Source organism: Phascolarctos cinereus, unplaced genomic scaffold (assembly GCF_003287225.1).
Source record: "Phascolarctos cinereus isolate Bilbo 61053 unplaced genomic scaffold, phaCin_HiC Scaffold_5;HRSCAF=322, whole genome shotgun sequence".
NCBI lineage: Eukaryota > Metazoa > Chordata > Mammalia > Diprotodontia > Phascolarctidae > Phascolarctos > Phascolarctos cinereus.
The window spans coordinates 445210207-445237343 of record NW_027555958.1 but is presented as its reverse complement, the minus strand read 5'-3'; the positions used below and the strand labels follow the sequence as shown (position 1 = coordinate 445237343).

The 27137-nt window shown below is 49.1% G+C and overlaps 1 protein-coding gene across 1 annotated transcript in view; it reads right to left on the bottom strand.

The window, feature by feature from the left end:
- The window catches only part of CFAP57 (cilia and flagella associated protein 57), a 57657-nt gene extending 30600 nt beyond the window's left edge, over positions 1–27057 (bottom strand). The window contains 11 exon segments of the mRNA XM_078156583.1: positions 909–1121; positions 3038–3151; positions 3986–4151; positions 4548–4626; positions 4629–4686; positions 5303–5455; positions 14489–14696; positions 19147–19436; positions 22779–23095; positions 26657–26820; positions 26963–27057. Of these exon segments, the coding sequence (XP_078012709.1) occupies positions 909–1121; positions 3038–3151; positions 3986–4151; positions 4548–4626; positions 4629–4686; positions 5303–5455; positions 14489–14696; positions 19147–19436; positions 22779–23095; positions 26657–26813 (1755 nt within the window). The 5' untranslated portion in view covers positions 26814–26820; positions 26963–27057.
- Positions 27058–27137: the final 80 nt, after the last annotated feature.

The window sequence follows — 27137 nt, the reverse complement described above, 5'->3', positions numbered from 1 at the left end:
CCTAGTTGTAATATGACTTTGGGAAAGTCATTAAACCTCTGTCTGCCTCAATTTCCTTAACTGTAAAATGGGGATAATAATAGCACCTACGTCTCTATCACCTCATTGTCAGGGTTGTCATGAGGATCAAGTGAGATCATATTTGGAAAGCACTTAGCATAGTGCCTGGCACACAGCAGGTGTTTAATAAATGTTTATTCTCTTAGTCTCTTCACCCAGAGTGGAGTAGGCCTTTGCGAATCAAGGCATGAGACTGGAGGGGCTTTGTGAATTTGGAGAGAGTTAGCCCTGGCAAGCAGGCACTGAGCTCAGGAATCTCAGCTCAATGACCTGCCAAGCAGAGATACCACACTCAGGGGGAACCTCACGAAGACACTGTCAGAAGGAAAGAACAGTGTGTTCCTGTAGTCAGAGGGGTAAGCTTCCTGCACAGGCACCTCTCTATTCTTTTTTTTTGGCACCTCTCTATTCTTATATTCCATATGTGTGTCTCTTCTTCCCACTGATGCTGTGTGGGATGGGAAGACAGTGACCCAGGTTTAAGGAGGGAATGATTTGTTCCTATTTTTCATGCTATGCCATTTCAGTAAATATTTTATTTTGAGCCAACTGTGTCATCCAGCCAATTATTAAAGGTAAACACGTTGGTGGGGGCTCACGAGTTATATTTTTAGGACTGCTGCCCCAATAGAGTACCTTGAACCTGCAAGTGTGAGTTGAGAGAGGATAGTTCAAGAGGGTGTGCTATACTATACAGGTTTTATCTGGGATATATTTGGGGTGCCTTATGCACTTACGGGAACCCTCTGAAGAGATTTCCAATCTGAGATTTTCATCCACAATACCAGCTAGTACCCTGCTCCTTTGGTTCTACCCCGCCCTTCTCCCTATGTCGTGGTCTTGCTTACTGAAGAGTCTGCAATCTCCTTGAGGGTCTGGTCAGATCCAACAGCAAGAATGATTTTAGAGTCAGGAGAGACACCCACACAGTGGTAGCTGCAGGATTTGAGCACGCACTCAGTCTCCCTCTTCCCCGAGGAGAGGTTCCACTCATATACAGCACCTTCCGTGCCACAGGAAAGCAGCTTGCTGTCATCCAAATTCCACGCAACTGACTTGATCTGGAAGAGAGCAAAGATCAATCCTGATGAAGTGCTATAGGCTTGAAGAATTCAGTTTAGCCAACATTTATTGAGCCCTTATTATGTGCAAAGCATTGGGGGGCATAAAAAAAAATGAGACCCTGCCCACCCACAAGGGGTCTTTGGAACATACAACCTATACACACACAAAGAAATAAAAGTTTAACTGATACAAACCAATTGCTGTAATGAAAATACCAAAAGAGTCTAAAAGCTGCCTTAGTTGGCAAATGTTTGACTTGTCTGCCAAGCGCAGAGATAAAGCAGCCAAGGGCAAGGCCAGTTTAGGAAGGAAACTTTCTTGGTAAAATCCTATAGACGAGGACGATGGACATCGGAGATGGCCTCATCAAACAGAGAGAAGCAGCAAGGAAAACAGGAGGAAGAAAATATTGCTGAGACCGCCAAAGGGAAAGTCATCCCCAGGACATTTACGGATGAAAACGGAAGGGAAACAATGAATAAAAGTTCTGCAATATGGCATCTTGCTTCTCCATAAAGGGCAGAGAACTCACGGCTCTAGGACTGGGAGCGGCCCAGTTGTGGAAGTGTTGGTGGAGGAGTCTGGGAACGCAATAAAGAGAAAACAGGGAGAGCTGCTGGACTAGGTCCAGCAGAGAAAGAACCGTTAGGTCACCGAGGGCTTCGTTCAGACCATATCTGAGAGAAGGGGAGACACCAAAAGTGTGTGTGTGGGGGGGAATCTCAGGCTTGATCAATACCACTGAAAGGCAAACAAAGGAACATAAAACCTGGTAACTTATGAGTCTACTCTCCTATCGATGGAAAATGTTTAGTACACGTGTCAGGGGCACCCTTAGTGAGGTATTAAAAGCGCGTGTGTGTGCATGTTCTGACCATCGCATTTCCCTCCTCCTCCAGTCCAGCTGATGCAACTATTGAAAAGGGAAGATTATGATAGAGATGAGGAGGTGTTAAGGTAGTAAACGAAATGTAAAGGAGTGTTTGCACAGTTTTCATTTATAGATGCAAAACTTTCTCCCAAATATATTTTAAGTGATAACTTTTTAAACTTTGTCCAGATTTCTCTTCAAATCCCTGTCCTTTTCCAACCCAGAAAGCCATTCCTTGTGTAACAGTTTTTGTTGTGGGAAGTTTTCCCGACACCTAAGCTAAGCTGGGCTTCCCCAAACTCCCTGCCCCACCGTGGCAGGTTCTGCCTGCTTGGGTAAGGTGGCACGAGTGTTCTCTTCTCCATGGTCCACATCCCCAGGGCCTTCACCCGATCTCCATTTGGCATGGACTCGCGGCCCCTTGCCCCCGGGCAGCCTTCCTTCTCCTTCCTAACTCATGCCCAGAACTGTAGCCAGTAACCTAGATGTGGCTTCATCAGAGTCCAGGGCCACAGGACCATCTCCACCCATGTTCCACAGGAAGCCTTTCTCAGCTCCTCTTAATTCTGATGCCTTCTTGCCTGTTTATCCTGTCTACAACCAATCCGTATATGTTTGTTTGCATATGGTCTCTCCTGTTTGATTATGAGGTCCTGGGGGGCAGGGACCGTCTTCTGCCTCTCTTTATATCCCCAGCCCTTGGAAAGGGGCCTGGCACCTAGTAGGTACTTAATAAAGGGGGGGGGCTACCACGAGAGATGGGGAAGCGTGCCTCCCTGGAAGTCTCCAAGCAGGGGCTGGACGCACATTGGTCATGGATATTATGGAGGGATTTGGGCTCAGGTATCAGCCTCTGAAGCTCCCTCTGACTCAGTGAGTCACTCTCGTCACCTGGCAGCCCAAAGGGTGCATGATGCTCATCTTGGGCCCGCTAAGCATGGCATGTGCACACGTGCACACAGGTATGGGGTGGGGGAGATCCCTAGAGCCTATGCTGGCTGCACCACCAGGCGCCCCTCCTCCACACCTGGCCGCACTCACCTTCCCTGTGTGTCCCTTCAGGTTAGTGATGTTCTCCAGGCTGGTCGAGGTATAGATGTGGATCACGTTCCCATTGACAGCGGCAAACAGGTGACCTCCATTACTAAAGGCGCACTACAGAGTGATTGGGGAGAGAGAGATGTGTGAGCACCGGGGAGGGCCTGCAGACAGCTCCAGGTCTTTGAAGTCCAGTGACAACTACATCAGGGCCGGGGGCAGGTGGCATGACTACAGCACACATTTCGCCTGCCAGGCTGGCCAGGGAGGGCAGTCTGTGACAGACAATGTTTCCCTCACTGCCTCATCTGTGCTCACCAACCCCACCCCCCGGCACAGCTTTGAAGATCCCCTCACTTGCCCCTGACTCCTGGTCAGGGCCCCCTTGACTCCACGCCTGGGGCTGGTTCTCCCAAGGAGTCTTGGGGATGTTCCTGGCTCTGGTCCACTTTGGGGGGCAGTAAGAGGAGAGGCTGGAAGCCTTCCATCAGTGAGTGGGAGTCAAGCTGTTTACTCTGGCCTCTGTTCTGGTCCTAGAGATCTCCGGGCAGTCATGCCATCATTAAAGGGGGCAGGATGGGTGTCAGGCACATCAGACATTAAGAAGGTGAGTCATGGGAGGAAATCCAGGAATAAGAGGCAGGGGGAAGCATGGTGGAGAAGATTTGTGTGAAGACCAACAGAGGGACAGAGAAGTGACTTTATCATTGAACCTGGGCAGACAGAAGAAATGGATCACAAACTGTATGGCACACAGCTGAGCTTTAGTCACGGAAAGGAAATACCCCTAGCAAGCAGAGCTGTCCTCAAGGAAGTGGGTGCCTCGGGCTGTAGGAGAGAGTGAACTCCCCACCCCCAGGAGTCTTCGAGCAGAGGCTGGGCACCCTCTCAGAAGGACCCTGCACTTCCCAGGACACCCGGCTCTGCCCCGGCTCTCCCGGCAGCTCTCACCTCTCGGCACCCCCGGATGGGGAACTCCTTGAATGCTCGGATGTCGTTGATGAGCAGGTTCATGATGCGCAGCTTGTCAGCAAAACCGACCACAGCAAAATGCCCAGAGGGGTGAAGAGAGACTGTGGAGGCCTCCTCCTGGTACTCCTTGTACAGCTCCAGATTGCTGCGGACACAAGGGGAAGGGTATCTCCATCGCTCTCCTCCAAAGCACAGCCCCCCTCACTGGCAGCTCCACCTCTCCCACAGCCTGAGGACAGGGATTCCTAGTTTTTATCTCTATATCCCCGGGCTTGACCTTATTTCTTGGCCTGGACTTGGGACTGCACGGGTGCTGACATGGCTTTGTCCATGCCTAACGGTGCCTCCTCTGATGGATGGTTTCAGACGCCCTGGGGCCCTGAGAAGTGAGAGTCACTCAGCCAGCGTGTGCCAAAGGCAGGGCTCAGGGTGAGGTTTTCCCGGGTGCCAGGCTGCCTTGTGGCCACTGCCCGGCGCCAAATAACCCGGGCAGGATGACAGTGAGGTGAGCATCGCATTCTCCAGGTCTTTTCTTTCTTACTTGGTCTCATAGTTCCAGACGCGCACCGATCGGTCCAGGGAACATGTAGCAACAAGGGGCTTGCGGATGCAGGTAGCCAGCCCGTGATGGGCGCAGAGTGCAGCGGGAACATGAGAAACTCAAAGTGGGCAGGCTCCCCCTGGGGAAATCGCACAAGGGTTCACAGGTGGGCACCTGCCCAGCTCCCCATGTAAAACCCCAGGCAGGACAGGCCAGGAAGCCATTACCCTGGGAGGAAATAATGCTGAGAAAGTAGAAGTCCAGGCCAGAGACTCCTGGGCTTTCTGCTACCAAACAATCATAGAGGCAGTGGTATATGGAGGAACGGACACACGAGGGAGACTGGCATATGGAGGAGAAACTTCACATCAGACCTTGGAACATCTAAAAATGCTTTAAGTTCCTTTTTATGTCCCAGTACCTGGTGCACCACGGGTGCTTAATAAGTGCTTGTACCTTGTACACCAGAAGTGTTTAATAAGTGCTCGTCACTTGGGACATCTGTATGTGTAGAAGTTATATGGACACTTCACCATGTGGGGATTACTTGGGAAACTGGTGAGCATGCTTCCTTTTCACAGAGTTCCCAGACTCTAGGATTCTGAGCTGGAAGGGGCTTTTGAGGATGTCTAGTTTGACCCCCTCATTTTACAGATAAGGAAACTAAGGCCAGGCTTTGCCCAAGGTTGGTCGTGTTGGTGGAGAGCAGGGCAGGTGGGATACGACCACCCTGAGCCCAGGCCCTCCTCCCTCACCTTGCTGATCTCCGTCAGGGACATGGTGATGCCGTACAGCTGGTTTTTGTCGGTGCTGACGATCAGTGTCTCCTCTGAAGGGCTGAAGCACATACAGAGGATCTCCTGCTTGTCGGACTGGCTCGGGTCATTGCTGTGCTGGTCCAGGGGAATCTGCAGGGCCAACCAGACGCATGGGGAAGGAGGAGACCTCACGTCAGCACTAGTGTTCTACACTCTGCAGGTGTTTTAAAGGCATTTTCTCATTTTACCTGAACCACAGCTCTTACTATTCCTCCCATTTTACAGATGAGGAGACTGAGGCTGAGTCAGGGGGCATGATCTGCCAAGGTCCCCATGGCTACTAAATGTCAGAAGTGAGATCTGAATTCAGATCTTCTCGACTCCAGGCCAGCGCCGCCCTCTCTGCGCCATGGGATAACGGCAGAGACCAGCATCGCACACAGCTGACAAATGATTTCCTCTGCCTGTTCTCACTGATCATCCTGGTAGCTTCAGCTGGGCCCACTCCGGCCTGGGGAGGGCTAAGGACACCTTAGAAGAGCTCCGCTTCTCCTGCAGATGACGCAGGACTGAGGAGTGGGAGCTTTCCCATTTCCTGCTGGGATTCTTGGAGAAATCACTTTTGGGAGACTTTCTCTAAAATGTCCTTGGGGGGAATCTCACTGAAGTCACTGGCACTGGTGAAAAACAAACCAACCAATTGTGTCTGAAGAGGTCATTTTTCTTCTCTAAATTTTTATTGATGATTTTTGCTGTCACGTTACCTTTAGTTAAAAAGCGCATCCCTTGGGGTGGCTAGGTGCACATTGGATAGAGAGTCAGGAGGACCTGAGTTCAAATCCAGCCTCAAACAATCAGTAGCGTGTGACCCTGGGCCAGTCATTTAACCCTGACTGCCTCCCAGAAAAACAAACAAAACCCAATCCCTGCCCATAGAGACATCCCCTGTAATAAAGAAAAGGGAGGGAAAGCACTCAGCGCCACACTCATAGTCCTTCACCTCTGCAGAAGGAGTGAGGAACGAGAAGGCCAGGGAGCTAAGCTGAGCAACCACCTGCCCACTGGAGACCCCGAGGGCCCAGCAGGGCAGTGGGTCTATCATGAGAAGAGATCGGGTACTTGGGGCCTGGAGCCCTGGCGGCTGCTTGTAATGCCTGAGAGGTGCCCTTTTCCCCACCGATGCCCTGTGTAGTATGTGGGAGAGTGGGCCCCAGGTGCGGGGCAGGGGTTCATGCTACCTTGCTTCAGTAAATAAATGCCTTTGCTTTAAGCTAATTATGTCGACCTTCTGACCCATAAGGTGATAGTCCATTACGGCCCCTTACTCGACGCCCAAGGCCACCGAATGGCACCCCAGCACCTGGAGGATCACTTTCAAACTCCTGGGATTCATGACTGTAATGTGACCACATCAATTTATTCAAACCTGTCACTCCTAACCCAATACAAGCTCTATGCAGCTGTCAACTCAACACTCTGTCCCTTCCCTCTACTCCATATATCATGAAAGTTCAGACGATCACAAAACTTCAGGGTTGGAAGTAACGTCAGTGGCCATCTAGTCCAGCTCACATCTGAACGAGGATTCTCTTTTCAATAACATATGTGACAAAGGGTCAGCTGGCCAGTGGTGGAAGCCCTCAGGCAATGAGGACCCGGCTCCCTCCAGAAGCAGCCAACACTCCCAGTGTGAGAAGGGCTTAACGGTATTGAGCCTGGACTGCCCCCAGGGCCCTCTAGAGCCAAGCCATGTCTTCCACATGACAAAACTTCAGTACCTGAAGATGGCTGTCAGCCTCCTCCCAAGTGTTCTCTTCTCCAGGCTCTATCCCCACATCCTTAAAGCCATTCTTAGGAATCACGGACTTTGGGCCCTTTCCTGTTCTGACAGCTCTCCTCGAGCCGCCCTCCACCGGAACCGATCAATATCCTTGCAACATCCCCTTGGGTTTGATCATTCATTCATGCCTCCATCGGCAGGTGGAGTCTACTACAGGGATCGAGGGGTTATCCTCCTAAACGCTGGCTTACGAGCCCTAACCACCAGCCAACGGACTCTGATCTTTAACAAAGGCATTTACTCAAGTGCACAGTGACAGCAGTCACAAAGCATTTCCTCCCCTACAGACACACACAGAGTGCAGAAGGGTGGGGGAGACAGTAGGCACAAACCTAAAACACAGTGAGAGGGAGACACATACGTAGGGAACACGAGGCAATGCACAACCTGTGCACAAGGCTGTGGGCCTCAATGTCCTCTCTCTCTTCAGAGGTCTTCACCAAAGACCTTCTCAATTGTTGCTATCCTGCTCAGTAGGGCTGGCTCTTTGCAGGGCATGGTGCATCCTCTGGAGTGGCAGCTCAGCCGATGCTCTTGCTAGGGTGCAGCGGAGCAGGTCACTCCCCGACGGCACTGCCTCCTCACCGCCATGCTCAGCGGCTCCTGGACTGGGCCGAGCAGGCCACACTGCTGCTGGCCAGGGTCGGTTCCACTGTTAGGCATCCGCTGCCGGACTGGGCAGGTTGAACGATAGCCGGCCCTTCTCAGGACATGGCACCTCTCCTGCACAGGGTGATCTGCTGGTCTCCTAGGCTCTCTCTTCAATAGACGTCTTTGGTACTTTTCCACATTTGGCCACTGGCTCAGCTTGGAGGTACTGTGCATTCATTCAGTTGGAGCCCTTTTCTGTACCCTTTTCATCTGGAATGCTGCAAAGCTCTTTCAGCTAGGGAAATGACCTTTAGCTTAGGATAGGCAGAAACCTTTTCCCTTGGACTCCCTCAGAGGCTCAGCTCTAGCCAGAAGGGCAAAGGCATGCCTCTCCTATAAACCAAATCTTGACTCAAAAGCACCTTGGTCACAAGAAACCATTCTGCATTGTCCTGGGGTGATGGGTGTAGAGTGAGTCAGCTTCAATCCCAGTACTCCTGAGGAATCTAATGTAGTGTATTAGGAGCAAGGTCTGAAGGGCAAGTTCACTGTATTGCAGGCTTGTTCACAGGGAACTGAAGGATTCAAGCTTTCCATCCTTTCTAAGGTGAGCGAAATCTGTTTTCCATCTGAAGGTTCTCTCCTTTGCCTTACACTATCTTGTCTTTTAGGCACTACAGACCTTCAGCTTTTGCTGAATTCTCATTCTTGTTGGGGTATCCCCTTACATCCTCAAGAAAACAAAAACAAGATAGAGGAAAAAAACCCTGAGTTACCTAGCACTGAATACAACCCCAGAGATACAGACTGCCCAGGGCACAGGACAGAGGGACTCTCACCCCCTGTGTTCTAGGCTCTGGGGCTGCCCTGCCTTTCTTGAAGACATCTACCATGCTCCTCTGGGTTACCACATTGCTGCTCTCATACCCGAGGACTTTCAAGTCTCCTTTGGTGTCTCCTCAGTCTGGCCTCTCAGTTAATCTGCCACCCCCAGACCTGTATCTCTACCCCCCCAAGCACACCCACACATATCATTAAGTGCTGAAACTACTCCAGCTGACCATTTCCTCCTGTCCTTTTCACTCCCCACGCCTATCATTTAATCAAGCTTCTAGGAGCTGTTGTCTACAGAGCTCCAGGACACTATCCAAGAGTTCAGTGCCTGGCTCACAGTCTTTCCTCACCAACTTTAACAGACATGTTGATACTCCCCAAAGTACTCTAATCTTCCGACTCCTCAGCTTAATCATTTCCTGTGATCTACCCCTTCCCACCACCACAGCTAACACACAGAGATGGTCAATCGGTCACTCCACAAGCATTTATTAAGTGCCTACTGTGTGCCAGGCACTGTGCTAAGCCCTGGGGATACAAAGAAAGGGGAAAGACAGTCCCTGCCCTCGAGGGGCTCCCACTCTAATGGGGAAGACAATACGCAAATAAGTTTATCCAAACAAGATATATACGGAATAGACTGGAGATGATCAACAGAAGGGCCAGGTAACTCTGATCAGCGCAATGACCAACCATGATTCCAGAGGTTCCATGATGAAACCCACTGCCCATCGCCATGCTGCCCTCCGCCCAACTGAAGGGCATGATGAAAGCCTATTTGATGAGTCAACCCGGAAATCTGTTTTGCTTAACTCTACATATTTGTAACAGGGGTTTCATTTTTTCTTTTTTTTATAAAGACAGGCCTGGATGGGTGGGAGAGAGAAGAGGATTTTTGCTGATTAAAAAAATTAATTGTAAAAAAAGGAAAAAAGAACCCTGTAACTGTGGGATACCTCAATGCACTCTTCTAACCCCAAATCCAATCCATTTACATGCCATGTATCTGGAATTAGACAAATCTAATAAAAAGATAAACAAGAAAGAATTTAAGGACTTGAACAGAACTTCAGAATGGGAAGAGAAAGAAGTACATTTCTCAGCTACACACAGTACCTTTACAAAAACTGATGATAGATCACAAAAACCTCACAAATGCAGCAAAGCATATTGTTTACTGACTACAATACAATTTATATTCAGTAAAGGGCCTCTGAAGAAAGAATAAAAAAATTAATTGGAGCCTAAATAACTTAATTCTAAAGAACTGGTGTGTCAAAGAACAAATCACAGGTACAACAGAAAATTTCATCAATGAAAATGACAACAATCAGATATAAAGCAAAATGTATGGGATGTAGCTAAAGAAATTCTTAGTGGAAAATCTGTATCTTTAAATCCTTTCATCAATAAAAGAGAGAAGGAACAAATCAATGATTTTGAGCACACATCTACAAAACATAACTAGAAAAGCAACAAATCAAAAACCTCCAACTAAACACTAAAATATAAATTCTGAAAAATCAAAGAAAATAGTAACAAAATTAAAAAGAAAATGCTTCATTGAATAGATAAATAAATCTAGAAACATTTTTCTTGGGGAAAACAAATAAAACAGCCGGTTTAATTTTTAAAAAGACAGGAAAACCAAATTGTTCATATCAAAAATTTAAAAAGAATTCACAACATTGAAAAAAATTATGAAGGAAACTATCACAAGTTATTTTGCTCAACTATGATAACATGACAATAAAACTGATAACTCAGGTGAAATGGATAAATGTTTGCAAAAAATATAAAATACTCAGATTAACAGAAGAAATAGATTACTTAAATAACCAAAGCAGAAAAAGAAATTTCACAAGCTATTAGTGAAATCCTAAAGAAAAAAAAACCTTCTAGGACTATCAAATATTTAAAGAACAATTAATTTTAATATTACCTAAACTGTTAGCCAAAATAGGAAAATAAGGAAATCTTCCAAGTGCCTTCTATGATACAAATAGGATCCTGATACCTAAATCAGGGAGAAACAAAGCAGAGAAAGAAAACTGTAGACCAACATCCCTAATGAACACTGATGTGAAAAATTTAAATAAAATCTTAGCAAAGAGGCAAAAATATCATATTAAAAAGACTATACACTAATCTTTACTAAATCTTTACCTTACTTACTGAATCTTTACTAAAAATGCAGGTTTGGTTCAATAAAAGGAAAATTTATTATAAATATAACAGATTACGTTAATAAGAAAAATAACAAAAAACACTTTATGTACATAAATGCTGAAAAGATTTTGACAAAATCTAATACTTATTTCCGTTAAAAACACTAGAAAGCATAGGAATAAATGTATTTTTCCTTAATTGGGTAAGTAGCATATATCTAAAACCAAGATTAAATATATGTAATAGAAAATGATCTAAGGACTTTCCATGAAGAATAAGGGTAAAGCAAGGATGGATGCTCATTACTGTCACTACAATTTAATACAGTGCTAGAAATGCTCACTCTCACAATAAGAAAAAGAAATCAAATGAATAAACACAGGCAAAGAAGAAATGGAGCTATTGCTTTTCTGCAGATGCGATGATGGTGTATGTAGAGAAACCAGAAGAGGCAACTAAAAATTAACACATTCAGCACAAACGCAAAATATAAAACAAGCCCTCATAAATCACTAACATGTCTGTAAATTACCAGAAACCTAGTAGGAAGAGATAGAAATTCCATTAAAATTAATGACGGAAATAAAATGCTTGGGACTCTATCTACCAAGACACATATGGGAACTACATGAGTATAACTATAAAACAAAAGCTACAGAAATAAAAACAGATCAAAATAATTGTAAAAATATTAATTGCTTATTATGAAGTTAGGCCAATAAAATAAAATCACTACATAAACTAATGTACTTTTCTGGTGTTGAGCCAATCGAGGTACTAAAGTACTATTTTGTAGAGCTAGAAAAAATAATGAAATTTATTTGGAAGAACAAAAGGCTAAGAATCTCAAAGGAAAGAACGAAAAAAAAAAACAGTGGGAAGGAAGAAGGTCTACCAGTACCAGATCTCAAACCATCCTATGAAGCATTAATCATCAAAATTATTTGGTCCTAGTTAAAAAAATAGAGTGGTTGATCAGTGGAATATTACAGAACATAAAGAAGCAAATAAACAGTTACCTAGTGCTTGATAAACTCAGGAGCTGGAGTAAGGACTCACTAGTAAAAGCAGCTGCGAGAATTGGCAGAAATTAGGTAGAGACTAACATGTCTCATCGTCTATTAATGGATGCATTAGATATGAAGGAGGACAACATAAACAAATTAGAGGAGCAAGGGGGAAATCAAGTGCCTTTCATATCTATTTAAAAGAGAAAAGTTTGTGACCGAAAAAGGGGTAGAGAGAGTATCACAGAAGAAAAAATGGACAATTTTGATTACATAAAATTTAAAAGATTTTGTATAAACAAAACCAATATAATTAAAATCAGAAGGAAAACAGTTAACTGGAAAAATATCTTTGCAGCAAGTTCCTCTGATAAGGGTCTCATTTCCAAGACATAGATGATACTGATTCAAATTTATAAGAATAAAAATTGTTACCCAATTGATAAATGTTCCAAATCACCAATACTAAGAAAAATGTAAATTAAAGCAACTCTGGAGTACCACCTCAGACCCATCAGATTTGTAAAGTTAACAGGATACAACTAATGCTGGAGGGACTGTGGGAAAACAGATCACCTAATGTACTAATAGGAGAGGTGTGAATTGGCCTACCCCTTCTGGAAAGCAACTTGGAATGATGCACCGAGAGTCACTAAGCTGTGCATCGTCCATCTGTCGGGAGATGGCTAAAGAAATTGCGGCATGTGAATGTAATGAAACGTCTAAGTGACAAAACAGATGGTTTTGGAGAAACCTGGGAAAACCCGTACAGACTAAAGCAGAGTCAAGTGAGAAGAACCATAACAAGTCACACAGTGACCACAGACAAGGAAAAAGAACTCTGAAAGAGGTGAGAACTCTGACCAGGCACTGACCAGTGCACAGAGGCCTGACGAGGAAGCTCGTTCCCCCAGCCCTTGACAGAGGTGATGGGCTCAAGCTGCAGAAGAAAACTCACATTTGTAGACACGGCCACAGAGGGGATTTGCTTTCCTTGACTATGCACATTCGCTACAAGGGCTTTGTTGTTCGTGCAAGGGGCAAAGATTGAAACAAACAGGGAGGCAAAAATTAAAAAGGGGGAAAAAAAGGAAAAATAGTCATTGAGGAATCTTTTTGAAAAATCAGAGAAGGGAACAGAAGGAAGGCCAGGAAGCACAGAGAGGCAGGACAGCTTTGACCTACCAAGCTGTATAGAACAGAGATCTGCAGTTTCATGTTCTATTCTATATATGAAAATTTCTATTTTGTGTGAAGATAAAATAAAAGTTAAAATAAAAATGTTTTCCAAAGATATTAATTAAAACATTAAAAACAAAGGAGAAACATGAATTCCGTTTTGAGCAGGGTGAGTTTGAGTAGTCTACATGGTATTCAGTGTTGACTGTCCAAATGGCAGTTGGTGATATGGGACCAGAGCTTAGCAGAGAGACTGGGGCTGGAGATATGGGTCTGACCGTCATCTGCATAAAGATGATAGTTAAATCCATAGAAGTTCTTACCATGTAAGAGAGTACTGAGAGATGAGAAATGGGCCCTGAACTGAGAGACACACAAAGGTAGAGAGAGAGGCCTGGATGAAGACCCAGCACTGGCGAGGAGAAGGAGGGAGTGGTCAGGCAGGGAGGAGGAGAACCCTAGAGGAGAGAACGTCCAGGTGGAAAGGGCGGTTAGCAGCATCAAAGGCTGCAGAGAGGTGACCAGACACGTGGGCTGATGTGATAACGGAATCCATGGGAGCTGAAGAGATCAGCAGCAAGTGAGGCAGAGGGCCCAGACCAGGCCCTCGAGGGAAAGCCACTGGGCATGACCTGGATGAAGATCCAGGCAGGAGGGAACAGGGTCATCAGAGCAAACAGAGAGGACAAAGTGTCTGGGAGGGGAGGGTGAGCTACGCATCAAAGGCTGCCGAGGCTGAGAAGGCTGCGGATCAGAAGAGGCCATCAGATCTGATTTTGGAGAGGGCGGCCTTCAATTGGATGATGAAGTTCTCGGCTGGGAGGCTGGGGGACAGATGAGGATGTTTGGGATGGCTGCCACGGAAGGACCACCTGCCTCCCCTGACAAGGGCAGGGTAGGGGAGTGGAGGGCACCGTCCCACCCATGCTCCAGCACAGGCTTCTCCTCTCTCCCTGGGCTGCTCCCAGGTGATGCCTGCCAGAAGCTGCGATGACGCTGCGGTGGTGTGCCCTCCTCTGCCCCCTGCCACCCCCGCCACCTTTCCGGTAGGTTCTCTCAGAATCCTATCACCTCCAGATCGGGCTCCTGGGGTGGGCATAGGCTCAGTTGGTTTCCCTGCACTCTCCTTCTATCCATCTGGTATCTGTTTTATTTTTACTTCTTACGTGACTGTGTTTACCTCCCAGTAGAATGTAAGCTCTCTGAAGGCAGAAACTGCCCCCAGAACTTAGCACACAGTAGGCACTTATTAAATGCTTATCGAGGATCCGTCCCTTTGGCCTTCAAGTACAGGCACACCTTCTTTTGTGGGACCCAGCTTGGTAGAACCCTCCAGATGTGGCCTTCAAGAATCCAGGAGTCTGTCTAGGCCACAGTGGTCCTACAGGGAGCTGCCATACTCCCTGGTCTCCAGAGCCTCTTGCAGACACTCCTTCTGCTGCCGTCTCTCCTCTGAGGTTCACTGGATCCAAATCTAACTCCCAGTATGGATCCTGGGGGCTGTCCTTCTCCCTCCTTTCCCAAGGAATCTTAAAGAGTACACAGACGGGGGCCTTTCCTTACCCGGATCTCCCGACTCTCCCGATAGGCATCCTTTTCCTCCATCTTCTCATAGAGCAGGACTCTGCCCAGTCCTGCTGAACATGCAAAACCCTTCGAGTAGGAGGCGATGGCAGACACCTGGGGCATTACGTTCTGGCTCTCCCTCTTTTCCACAAAGAGCTGCTCGCTAGACAGGTCAGGAGAGCTTGGGGCTGGGAATTCAATGAGGCTGCAAAAGAAAAACACCAGATGACATGAATCCACAGGAAGAGACTTGCAGGGCTGAGGTCACCGGTGGTGAGGATGAAGGACCCCAGTTGTCCACCCTGAGATTAGGCCAGATGGTGATGGAGCCTCAGGAACCCAAGCCTTGAAGCGCCGGTGACCCAGCACCAAACACTTGCACCCTCCCAGGACATAATGCATCAGGATGCTTAGAAGAAAAGAGGCAGGGGGTCAACCCATCATCTTGGCCCTCTGGCATCATCCAAGGCCCTCTTGGTCTCTGCTAGGGAAATTGGAAGAGTCTGGGCCTCTTGTTCCAAATAAGGGCCTGGGGTGAGAGGGGAAGCAGAGGAGAGACACACCCCTGTTGTGGGAGCAGGCTGAGGCTCAAGAGGGAGATGGATTAGTTTGGAAAGGTGAACAAGGTGTCATCAAGAAGAGAAGAAGAAGATAGCGCTAAGAACAGAGAGGAGGCATGGACCCTGCAGGAGGAGAGGCCCATTCCCTGCACACTCCCCTGCCTAGGACGGGTGGTCCTGGTGGGAGCCCTGTGAGTGCCCTGGGAACTGGCCCCATCCCTGACCCCTTTGGGAAAGCAGAGTCCTCCAAATATGGAACTTCAATAACCTCACTGCCTGGGGATGACAACGTCAGGATCTGATTTTCTCTCTGCATTTATGTGTTCCATGATGAAGAGCTGCAGGTCTGTGTTCTCTGCATCTGGCTGAAAGCTTTTTTAGGTTTGCCTTGCTATCTTCATTCAGGTCAAATCTGGGTGTCCCTCCGGGCTCTGTCCTGGACCTCTTTGGTCTTACCAGCTCCCATCAATAGCCACCTCTGGGCTAACGATACTCAGCTCTACTTGTCCAGCCCTAATTCCTCTCCAGTATCCTGTTTCCAGCCACTCATCTCAACTGGATGTCCATAGACATCTTAAACTCAGCATGTCCAAAATGGAACTCATTCCACTCTTTCCCCTCAATCTTTCCCCTTTAACTTCCCTGTTAATGTCACAGCCTAGTCACCCAAGTCCGTAACCCAGGTGCCATCCTTGACGTCTCGTCCTCACCCCCCATATCCAATCTGTTGCCAGGTCTGGTCAAGTTTGCCTTTGAACATCTCTACTCCAGCCCTTCTCTCCTCTGACGTTGCCACCACCTGCTTGCAGGCCCCATCACCTCACCCCTGTAGGTTGGTCTTCCTGCCATCCCTCTCCCCCTCCAGTCCATTCTCCATTCAGCGTCAAAGGGATCTTCCTGAAGTCCACGTTTGACCATGTCACCCCCCTCCCCTCTTGGATCTCCAATGGCTCCCCATCACCTCCAGGATCAAATACAAATCGTCTCTTCAGCACTCAAGACTCTGGCTGGCCCCGTGCTGCCTTTCCTGTCTTCTTACCGCTTCCTCTTTGATCCACTGACACTGGCCTTGTTCCTCACACAGGATGTGCCATCTCCAGACTGGCTGCTTTCTCAGGCTCTTCCCTATGCCATGAATTCTCTCCCTCCTCATCTCCGCCTCTTGACTTCCTTCAAGTTCCAGCTACAAGCCCATCTTGCCCTTCCTGCTCTCCCTTAAGGCTGGTGTCCTCTCTCTGCTGATCACAATCTCTACTGATGTGCCTCGTTTGCACGGGGCTGTCTGTTGTTTCCCTCATTAGACAGTAAGCCCCCTGAGAGCAGGCCCTTGGTTGTGCCTTTCTCTGTATCCCCAGTGCCTGTCACAGAGCAGACGCTTAGTAAACGCTTACTGGCTACTCCTTGATGAGGAGGGTGATGGTGACATCTTCCACTTTTAACAGAATCTTTATCCATGTCCCCTGGTCAGAGCTGAAGCCACCATCACTCAATACCGCTTCAGACAACAGCTATGCTAACTGAATGGGGAGGGACAAGGGCTGTAGGACATACTGGAAAAGCCTGCTCCCGGGGAATCCCAGCCCCTCCACCCCCCGCCCCACCTGCAGAGCGGGGCTGGTCATCTTGTTTTAGAGACGAGGAGAGGGTAATGACTGAACAAATATTCTCCCTCAATCTTTGCTGGGGAAATACCAACTTGTGTTCTGAAGGGATTTCCTGGGGAAGAGGCCACAGACAGTGACAGAGGCCTCAGATGGTCCTACCTGGCTTACAAAGGGAAACGGCAAAGAGGCAGATCTAGGCTGGAACATAAGAAAAGACCTCCTGCCCATCGATCCTGCTCCAAAGTAGAAGGTAGCGAGCTCCTGCTCCATGGAGGGCTGTGTGCACATACTGGTCAAGCGCTTGTAGAGTATGTGACAGCAGGGATTCCTTTAGAGTAGGGGTCCCTAACCTGGGGTCTGTGAATGGCTGTGTTTCATCACAAATGGGTTTCCTTTGTACTCCTCTGTGTTTAATTTTATACATTTACAAACATGATTCTGAGATGGGGTCCACAGGCTTCACTAGACTGCCCAAAGAAGTCACACACACACCTCTAACAAGACGATCCACCTCCCAAGTCTGGGCATTTTCATCATATTTCCAAGGAATGTCCCTCAGACGTTTCCTGGCCTCTTCACTTCCTGGTTTCCCCGGCTTCAAGTCCCCGCTAATATCCTGTCATCTTCTACAGGAAGCCTTTCCTGACCGCCCCCCCACAATGCTCACACTTTCCCTCTGCTCATTATTTCCTATGTATCCTACATAACCCTTGTTCATACATTCATTTGCATGTGGTTCCCCTCTGAGAATAGAGACTGCCTTCTCTCTCTCTTCACGTCCTCAGCACTCAGCAGCATGCCTGGCACATCGTAGCAAACGTGAACACGTGTTTACCGACTGCTCTAGGGTCCGGCTTGCACTGGAGGCCCCCAGGGGCCCACACTCCACGCCACTCTCACAGTCTGTGATTCTGAGGTTAGGAGAAGGCCCAGAACAGCACAGCTGACTGCTCGTTGGCTTTGGCACAGCCTTGGGCCAGAATCGCAGGATGAAGAGATTCCTTCTCAATCCAGACGAAAGAGAAGCGGCCTTCCTGTGGGCACCGCAGCCGGGAGCCCTCTGCTCACTTACCTGCCCGCTCTCAGCCTCAGTTTCTCCATCTGTCTAATGGTGGCTGCAGCAGGGACTTTGAGCCTGTCTGGTAAGATGGCGGGCACTGGGCAAACCTCGAGGTACAATTAACGTCAGTCATCTAACCCTTTTAAAGGAGGTTATTTTTGTTTTCTGGTCTCAGGCTCAGAATTTCCTGATGACTGGTCCTGACACAGAGGGAAGCAGACTACCTGGGTGGGGGGGGTGAGCTCCCCATCCTGGGAAGTGTTCCAGGGGGAGGCTAGCCTAGATCACTCCTTCCATGGAAGGGCTGAGTACCCAGCAAGGGGGCACTTCATAAACGTGCCAGTCCCTTCCAGCTCTAGGTATGGCTCCCCCACTCCTCTGACATTAGGAAAACTTGGGAAACTCCATAAGAGGGCTGATAAATTGTTAATTTAAAACATTAGGCAACACAACCCAGGGAATGGGGCTGTTTCCTGAATCCACAGAAAGGCTCATGGTGCTGCTGGTACCCACAAGGCTGGCCAAGGGCTGGGCATCCTGCAGGGGTGGGAGGGAGGCCAGGCTGGCTGGCCATGCACATCCTTCACCACACTTGTTGAACTCCCAGGGGAGAGTCAGGGAGATGGAAAAGGTAGGCAACCAAGAAAGGAAAGCAGCCAAAGCGGTCTAGCACACGCATGGACAAAGGATGCCGCCGCCCTGGCCTGGATGACGTGGGATTGTCAGCCTGGAAGATCAAGTCTGAGAGGGGAAGGCTCAGCAAGGCTAAACTGGGGACAGGCTGGAGGAAATCCTGCTCTGCACAAGAGCTAGTGAACCCAGGGAATCCAGCACTCCAACAGATGGCGCAAGCTTTAAAGACTTTTTAGAAGCCTTAGGATACCTCCCTTTGGCACAGGGCTTGAGAGCTAACCCTCTTCCCTCTCCTCACTCTAGGATCCAGCCCATGTGGCTCCATCTCCAGCCTCTGTGTCTTTGCCCAAGCTGTACCAATGCCTGGTATGCTCTCTCCTCCTTATCCTGCCTCTTGGGATTCCTGGAGGGCCCAGCTCCCACATCACTTTCAAGAGGCCTTTCTCAACCCTTCCAGTCAAGAGTGCTCTGACCCCCACCAAAATCACTGTGTCTAGCTGGCAGGGGCTTCTCTATGGACCAGTTGTTTTCCCCTCAAACGGTGTGGCTTCCTTGAGGGCAGCAGCTGCCTCCCTCGGGTCTCCGTGCCGCTGGTGCTCAGAGCAAGGCACAGCTCCCTGACGAACACCGTCTTGGATGAGCGATCCTAAGTGAGGTTTATTAACAGAGCCCCGCCTGCCAGCCCCCACGCTTCACCCCCTAAGGCTGAGACAGCTGGAGCTGCCCGGAGGCTGGAGAAAAGCCCCGGCCGCCTGGTGCCCCTCGTTCCCCCAATGCCTACGGGGCAGCTCCTGTTACCTCTCTGAATCCTGGATCACCTCCAGTTTCCTGGAGGTGTCACTGGCGCTCTCCTTGCACACGATGCTCGTTTCCCAGCGCGGATCTCCAGACTCAAACAAATAGAGCTTGCCCATGTCAGTGCCCACGATAATCCGGTCTTCAGAGAGCCAGGCGTGGCACAGGTAGTTCTGGGGCTCTCCCCGCTGGAAACTGGTTTGCTTCAATGCTCCCTCGGCGTAACGGAAAAGTTTAAAGATGCCATTTCCAGTGACACAAACCTGAGTGTTATCTTGGGGACTGAAGCTCACCTGTAAGAGGGGAAAAAATCAGCCAGTTTTTTCACACCTTCCAAAAGAACACGCCTTCTCTTTGTGAAGAGCTTGTGCTGCAGCCAGGCTATGCTGCTCCCCCCTGCCCAAGCTGCCCCCCAGACATCCCAGGGTGCACAGCCCGGCACTCCATGTGCCTCAGGGCAGCAGCCTGGTCCCACGGGAGGAGTGTATGAACGGCCAGGCTGGCTGACAGAGAGCCATGAGGGTCACTCTGAAGCCTCCAAGGGATGCCGGCTCCGCTGCGCCTTCTGGTCTGGCTGACCCCAGCAAATTGGGGCCCACAGAATGTAAAACACGGGGAGTCCTTGTGTTTAGACAAGTCTGGGGGGAGTTCAGGAGCTTGACTTCGAATCCTCACCAAATTCTAGATATGGGTTTTGTAAAAGGATAGTGAAAAAGACCGTAGGAAGGGAATGGGGAGTCAGCCAAGTGCTGGCTTGATGATGTCATTGCTCTAACGGAGAGTTCCACGTCTAATCCCTGTGATGAGGATTGCAGTGGGAGGCGCGGCCCTGAGCGTGGACCTAAGGGAGCGCCCGTCACAGGGATGCCAGGGCTGGTCACTCACTGACCCCATTCTGCCGGGCTGGCCACAGCAGGCAGCAGCCAGAGGTCCTCAGCAGAGTCCGTGGACAGGCAGAAGGGATGGGGGGGGCTCCTCCTCCTCCTCGGAGGGCTGCAAGCAGAGGCACCATCTGTCCTCAATGGTACGATGGGGACTCCTTTTTGGAGGAGGCCCCTGAGCTCTCTTCTGACTCTCCAATTCTGTGTTCCCTGTCAGTGATGGGATTCTTACTACATAGAAAAGGGCCTGGCCTTCATGAACCCCAGTTTGCAAGTCACTAACCTGAACCCTGATTTTGTAAGCTGGGCCCATACCACAAGAGGGCCTGGGTTCTAAGTCTTCATTTATACATGGGCCCTGTGAGATTTGTGACTTGACCATCAGTTGCAAATCATATTGTCAATGCTCCTTTGCCTGCTTGAAGGAAGAATAGTTGTGGGGCTGCACAAACTAGGCTGTGCACTTCTTAGACTCCTGGGGTCAGAGCAGTCTACATATAGCCTGAAAACTTCCAGGACAGACATGCCAGGAGGATGGGGTGGGCAACAGTGTCAAATCTGCAGAGGGGACAAATCAGGGAGGAAGAGTAAAAATTAAAGGGAAGACTGTGAGGTCTGTATCCCAAAGATCTCCCCGAAAATAAAGGGTAAAGGGCATATCTGTATTTATAGCAGCTCTTTCTGCGGCGGCAAAGAATTGGACGTTGAGGGGATGCCCATCCATTTGGGAATGGCTGAGCAAGCTGTGGTAATGTAATGAAATACTATTGTTCCATAAGAAATGATGAGCAGGACGATTTCAGAAAAACCTGGAAAGACTTACACGAACTGAGGCACAGTGAAGTGAGCAGAACCAGGAGAACACTGTACACAGTAACAGCAATTTTGTTTGATGAAGAACCGTGAATGCCCTAGTTCTTCTCAGTAACGCAATGATCTAAGACAATCCCAAAGGACTCATGACGGAGCACGCTGTCTGCCTCCAGAGAAAGAACTGATATTGACTGAATAGAGACTGAAGCGTGCTATTTATCACTTTCTTTCTTTTTTTTCTTTTGAGTCTTGTACAAAATTACTCACATGGCAATGTTTTACTTAATTGCACATATATATCTTATATTTGATTGCTTATCTTCTAAGGGAAGGGGGAAGGGGAGAGAGGGATAGAATTTGGAATTCAAAACTTTAAATAAAAATGTTAATTTTTTTAAAAAAAGGAAATTAAGGGGAGGGGGGAGATCAGAAGAGAGGGGATGAGACCAAGGGCACAGGCAGATATAGGGCTGGCCTTGGTCAGTAGGGCCACCCGCCCACCAGAGAGAACACTGGGAATGACGTAGAGAGAATGACTGTATAGATCGAAGGAGAAGAGGGAGACTAGGGTCAATGGCCTCTTTTTGTAGGCAAAAATGCAGTGAGGCCTTCCCCTTCAATGACTGGGAGTAGCAATGGGGCAAGAGGTTTGGAGACAATCAGGGGGCTCTGATCAGTCCCTATGCCAAAAGGATCCCCATCTGAATGCCCTCCTCCTTCTCTCAGGTGAGGGGCTCCCGTTCACCTCCATCTAAGGGTCCCAACCTGACTGGGGCCAGGGGATGCCCAAGTACCTGACCATTCATAAGTCAGCAAGAATTTAGTGAGGGCCTCCTACGTGCCAGACTCTGAGCTGGGCACTGGGGCACAGAGGCAAAAGCGAGGCAGCTGCTGACCTCTGGGGCTGATGCTGTCCTGAGGGCGGGCGTGCGTGCTCACAGAGAAGCTGCTTCTCAGGCTGTGAAGGGCTTTCAGTGCCCAGCCCACCTGCTCCGCTCGGCCCCAAAGGGACGGTGCAGAAGCGACAGAAGACTCGGCATCGTGAGCAGAGCTGGAGCCCAGCCCCCACCAGCACAAACAGCCCAGTTTGCAAAGCCCTGTCTAGCTGTGACTCAAGTCTCTTGATGACTGGGTAATTTTCCTTATCCCCATTTACAGATGAGGAGACAGAAGTGAAGAGCCTCGGCCAAGATACACAGCTGGCACATGCCACAGACAGAATTGGAACCTGGGTCTTGGAATCTCCCTCCCCTTCCCGGTGGTCTTCAGGCCAAGACAAGCTGGCCTGCGGTAGATGGGATCCCTGGGGTCCCTGACTATAGGCCAAGGAGAGAGAACCAGCTCTCCCCTGGCCTCACATGCTCACCAACATCTTCACATCGCTCTTGGTTTTAAAAGGCAGCAGGCTGTGGTGGACAGAGGGCCAGAGGTGGAACAAGACCAGAGTTTGAATCCTGACCTCTGCACCTCTGGGTCTTCCACAGGACCCTGGGAAATCTAACCTCTCAGAACGCTGTTTTACTCATGTGTCAGACGGGGAGAGCACCGCCCCGCCAGGGTCATTGTGAGGCCCAGCTGCCATGATGTGTGCGAAGTCTCAGAGGAGCCTTCTGACTGAAGGCAAGACAAAGAGGTGCCAGGAAAGGAGGTGCAGGGTCTAGAGCCCAGCTCTGCCACTTTTAGCCTGTGTAATCCTAGGCAAGTCCTCCTATCTTCTCTGGGGGGTTGCTCCCTGTGAGGTCCCTGCAGCTCAGTGCATGTCTACAATCCCATGAACCTGCACCATCTTCCCTCCCCTGAAGCCCCACAAAGCACACGCATCTGCTGTACAGCCTCGTTAGCACTGGCCTGGATGCCCGGATGGTCTGGACAGCGCACCTGTGCAACCACCCAGCACAGTCACATGGCCATGGGCAGAGCCCATGCCAGAGCAGGCATTACCTGGTAGATTGAGTTGTTCTGGGAATCAGTTCTAATAATTGCCATCACTTTCTGCTTCTCCCACATCCAGTAGATTAGGTTGGACTCAGGAGGTCCTGTCTGGGCCACAAGATACTTGGAATCTGGAGAGAAGGCCAAGCTAATGAATTTCTGAACTGCGAAGTCAAAGTTGCTGAGGACTTTTCGCTTCCTGCAAGGAACTGAAGACAGCTCATAAATGGTGATGGTGGCTCTGTCCTGCACAGTCTCTGAAATGGCCAGGTAGCGCCGATTGGGACTGATGGCCAGAGCGAGCATGCCCTGACTCTTCTCTGAACCTGCAAATGGAGGTAACGCAGTTGGGTCATGGCGCTACATGTGGAATGTAGTGGACTTTTCTACTACTTTGCTCATTCATCCAATTAGTAGTCATAACGGACTAACCGAGGATAAATGGGTAGATGTGATATGTATCCCCTCTTAACCCTATCATTATCAAGGGTCACAGAGGGAGTCTAATTAGACAGAAGGCCTGGGAGCGGCTATGTTATGTCTTGATGATCTTAAAAGGGGAATAGGGAGAGATGGGAAGAGGAATACACTGGGGGAAGTGGGGGAAGGAAGAGGAAGGTGGGGAAAATCCCCTCATATAACTGGGGTACACAGGTAGACATCTATACAAAGAGGGAGTGGAACAGCTGATATGTGAACCTCAGATACAACTGAGCACAAACAAGCTATAGACAGGATAATTTGGAGACAATCAGAAGAATGAAGGCATCAGCCTTCAGGGGAACTGGGAAAGGCTCCTTGTAGAAGGTGGGATTTTAGCTGAGGGAACCCATATGGTGAATGCTCCATTCTGGCAATCTGCAGATTGTGCTGGAGGCCTTGAATGTTGTGGCAGGGACTCTGGGCTGTAATTGGTAGGCAACAGGGTGTCTTCAAGGGTTTTGTGCAGAGGAGAGACTTAACAAGTTGTATGAACAGTGAAAATTCATCTGAGCTGTTCTTTCTCTCGATCACTTTGCATTTTCTTACCTGTGTCTTTGTGGCTCCCCCAAGAAAGATGTGAGCCTCTGAAGAGGAGGGGCTCCTGAGATTTTATCTGTATATCCCCATGTTCTGGCACGGTGCCATGAATGTAGGCAGTATTTCAGTAAATGTCTGCTGCACTGAACTGTTTGAATCAGGAAGGGTGGATTGGAGGGAGAGGGGAAGGCCTGGCTGGAAGCCCCCAAGTCAACCCTCCGGGCTGGTGGTGGTGGAAAGAAGCACTGAAGCCAGAGATGGTGCAGCAGCAGAAGCAGGGAGAGGGAGGGACAAGGGAAGAGCTAAGCACAGGTGGGTGAAGGATGTATAGAGACAAAGAGCTGATGGGGGGAGGGGACAGGCAAAGTTGGGCTGGTCCTGGTGGTGGTGGTGGTGAGAGAGGCCTGCACACAGCTGGTGACGAGGTTCTGGGCCCCGGGGGAGGTCAGAGCATCAGGTATCAGTACGGGAGTGAGTGGGATAGGGCCAACAACAGACCTCGGGGCAACAAGAAGGTCAAGGTGAGAAGGAATTGGAGGACTTTATGAAAGGACAGTTTAAGAGCATTATTCCAGGAGCCAAGGGAAGAAAGTGGTCATCAGTGTCAAATGATCCCTGGGTTTCCCTGACAGTGGGCGTCTCCCCAGGGCTCGATCCAGGCCCTCTTTGTGGAGGATTCCGCCCTCACCTCTCTTCTCAGCCCCCTATCCTGTGTCTTCCCCTGCCTTTGGGACAGCCCAACCCAACATGTCCAAAACTGAGCCTATCCTCTTTCCCCCAAACCCTTTGCTCTTCCCTATTTTCCTATTACTGTCCATCCTTGAAGAAGCACACTGTCGCCTGTCTATATGTTCAGGCAGGTGCCAAACCCAGCCCAGTTTGGCCTCTCCACTCCCACTTGGACCATTCTGACAGCAGCAAAGCCAGTCTCCATATGTCATGTCTCTCCCATCCTCCACACAGCTCCAACGGGATTTTCCCAAAGCACAGATCTCATGATGTCACTCTCCTCTTTGGTTAAGCCCAGGGGCTCCCTATTATCTCACAGAACAAACAGAAAGCCCTCTGTTTGGCTTTTCATACCCTTCCCAGGTGGTTCCTTTCCACCCTTCCAGGCTTTTTACACTTTAGTTCCAACCAAAATTCCTCCTTCTACAGGAAATATTTATCCTGTACATAGCTTGATTTGAATATGTTTGTTTATATGTTGTCTTCCCCATCAGACTGTAAGCCCCTTGAGGTCAGGGACTGTCTTTTGCCTCTTTTCATATCCCCAGTGCTTAGCATAATGCCTGGCACATAGCAGATGCTTAATAAATATTTAATGAACTGAATCTGATTTTACTCCTCTCCACATATTTTAAAGGTCCAATCATGCTGGTCATCTTTACTAAGCACAATATGTGCTTTATATACCGGGCAGCTTTGTGGCACAGTGGACGGAGTGCTGGGCCTGGAGTCAGAAGGATGCCTTTTCCTGAGTTCAAATCCAGCCTCAGACACTTCCTAGCTGTGTGACTCTGGGCAAGTCACTTCACCCTGTCTGTCTCTGTTTCCTCATCTATAAAATGAGCTGGAGAAGGAAATGGCAAACCATTCTAGTATCTCTGCCAAGAAAACCCCAGATGGGGTCATGGAGGGTCAGATACGACTGAAAAATGACTCAACGACAACAAAGATGCTTAATAAATGTTTAATGAACTGAATTGAATTTTACTCCTCTCCACACACTCTAAAAGTCCAGCCACGCTGGCCTCCCTGCTATCCCTCATATGTGACATCTGTATCTTTGCACAAGCTATCTCCATGCCTGGGATACTCTCTTGTCACCTCTACCTCCTAACTTCCTGGACTTCCTTCAAGACAACAAATCCCACATTTGAGAAGAAACCATTCCTAGTCCCTTTAGCTGCCAGCGCCTGGTGAAATCACCTTCACCCTACTCTACCTATATCTTGCATATACTTAGTCATCTGCATATTATTTCCCCCTTTAGACTATGAGCTTCTGCCTTTCTTTGGATCCACAGGACCTGGCCCACTGGGCTCATAGACTTTTTTTTTCTGTTTGCTGATCCAATTTCCCTTATAGATACAATCTTGATGTGTTTAAAACCCCTTGATTTAAGGAAGTAAGCAGAAAGCCCCAAGAATTTGGACAACCCAAAGTCACAGCTTCCACAAGTGAGGACGCCCCTTGTGAGGAGTCTACCTGCTCCCCTGACTCCAAGGAGAGACACATTCAAGCACTATGGGGACCACACTGGCAGAGGTGGGGATTTCAGGTGTAGAAGGACTATGTGAAATTCCAGAGAGGCTGAGGAGTGACGCGGGGCCACTTCTTTATGGCTCTGTCCTTGCAGAAACTAAAGTTTTAAATGAGAGGATCTGTATCAAGGTGGAAGAGAATCTGTAGAGGAGAGGCCAGGCTCCAGCACCCCCAAAATGGGAGGGGCTGGGCAACTAGGATATACTGTATAACTACGTCCCAACTTTGATCACCGGATCTGGTGACTGAAAGAGGTGTAGTAAGATGAGGACTGTGAAAAGGCACATAAAATTATTAGAGACTTGAGAGAAAAAACAGCATGAAGAGAATCTACAGCATGAAAAGAAGCTACATCATGAGATGGGAAGTCTTGAGTTCAAATCCTACCTCAAACACTAGCTGCAGGACCTTGGCAGGTCATTTAACTTGCCTGCTCTGGTTTACTAATCTGTAAAATGGGATAATCATAGGACCTACTTCCCACAAGGAGGTAATGCTTGTAAACTTCCCCGGATATGCAAGCTCCCATTCAACATTATCTGAGAGTGTGTTGGGGGGGAGGGGGCTGCCTCAGTTTCCCCGCCCTCTCGCAGGGGTACCTGGGATGAACTTCTGCCACTTCTGGTCCACATTGTACTTCACGCAGTGGTTCCCACACGGAAAAATGATGATCTGCTCGTCGAAGAAGCAGAGGTTGTTGGCGACTCGGGCCCGGAGCCCGAAGACGTGCTGGGCCTGGGCCACCACAGTGCTCATGGTGCCGCTGGGAGGGAGAGAGAGTGACCATGACCCCTGACCTGTGACCCCACCGTCCTCTCGGGCTGGGCCCCCGACCCTCCCGAGCTGGGTTCCCCCTGTCCCACCCCCTAGCCCTGACCTATGACCTCACGGGGCCCCATCCGCACCTGGCTCCTGCCGCTTCTCTCTCTCTCTCTCTCTCTCTCTCTCTCCTTTTTCTTTGGCTTGGCCTCTCTCAGGACGCCTCTGCGTTCCCACGGCAACGGTAAACAGGAAGAGGCGGGTCTTCCTGCCGGAAGCGGAAGCACTTTACCGGAAGTACAGGCGGCGAGGCTCGCGGAG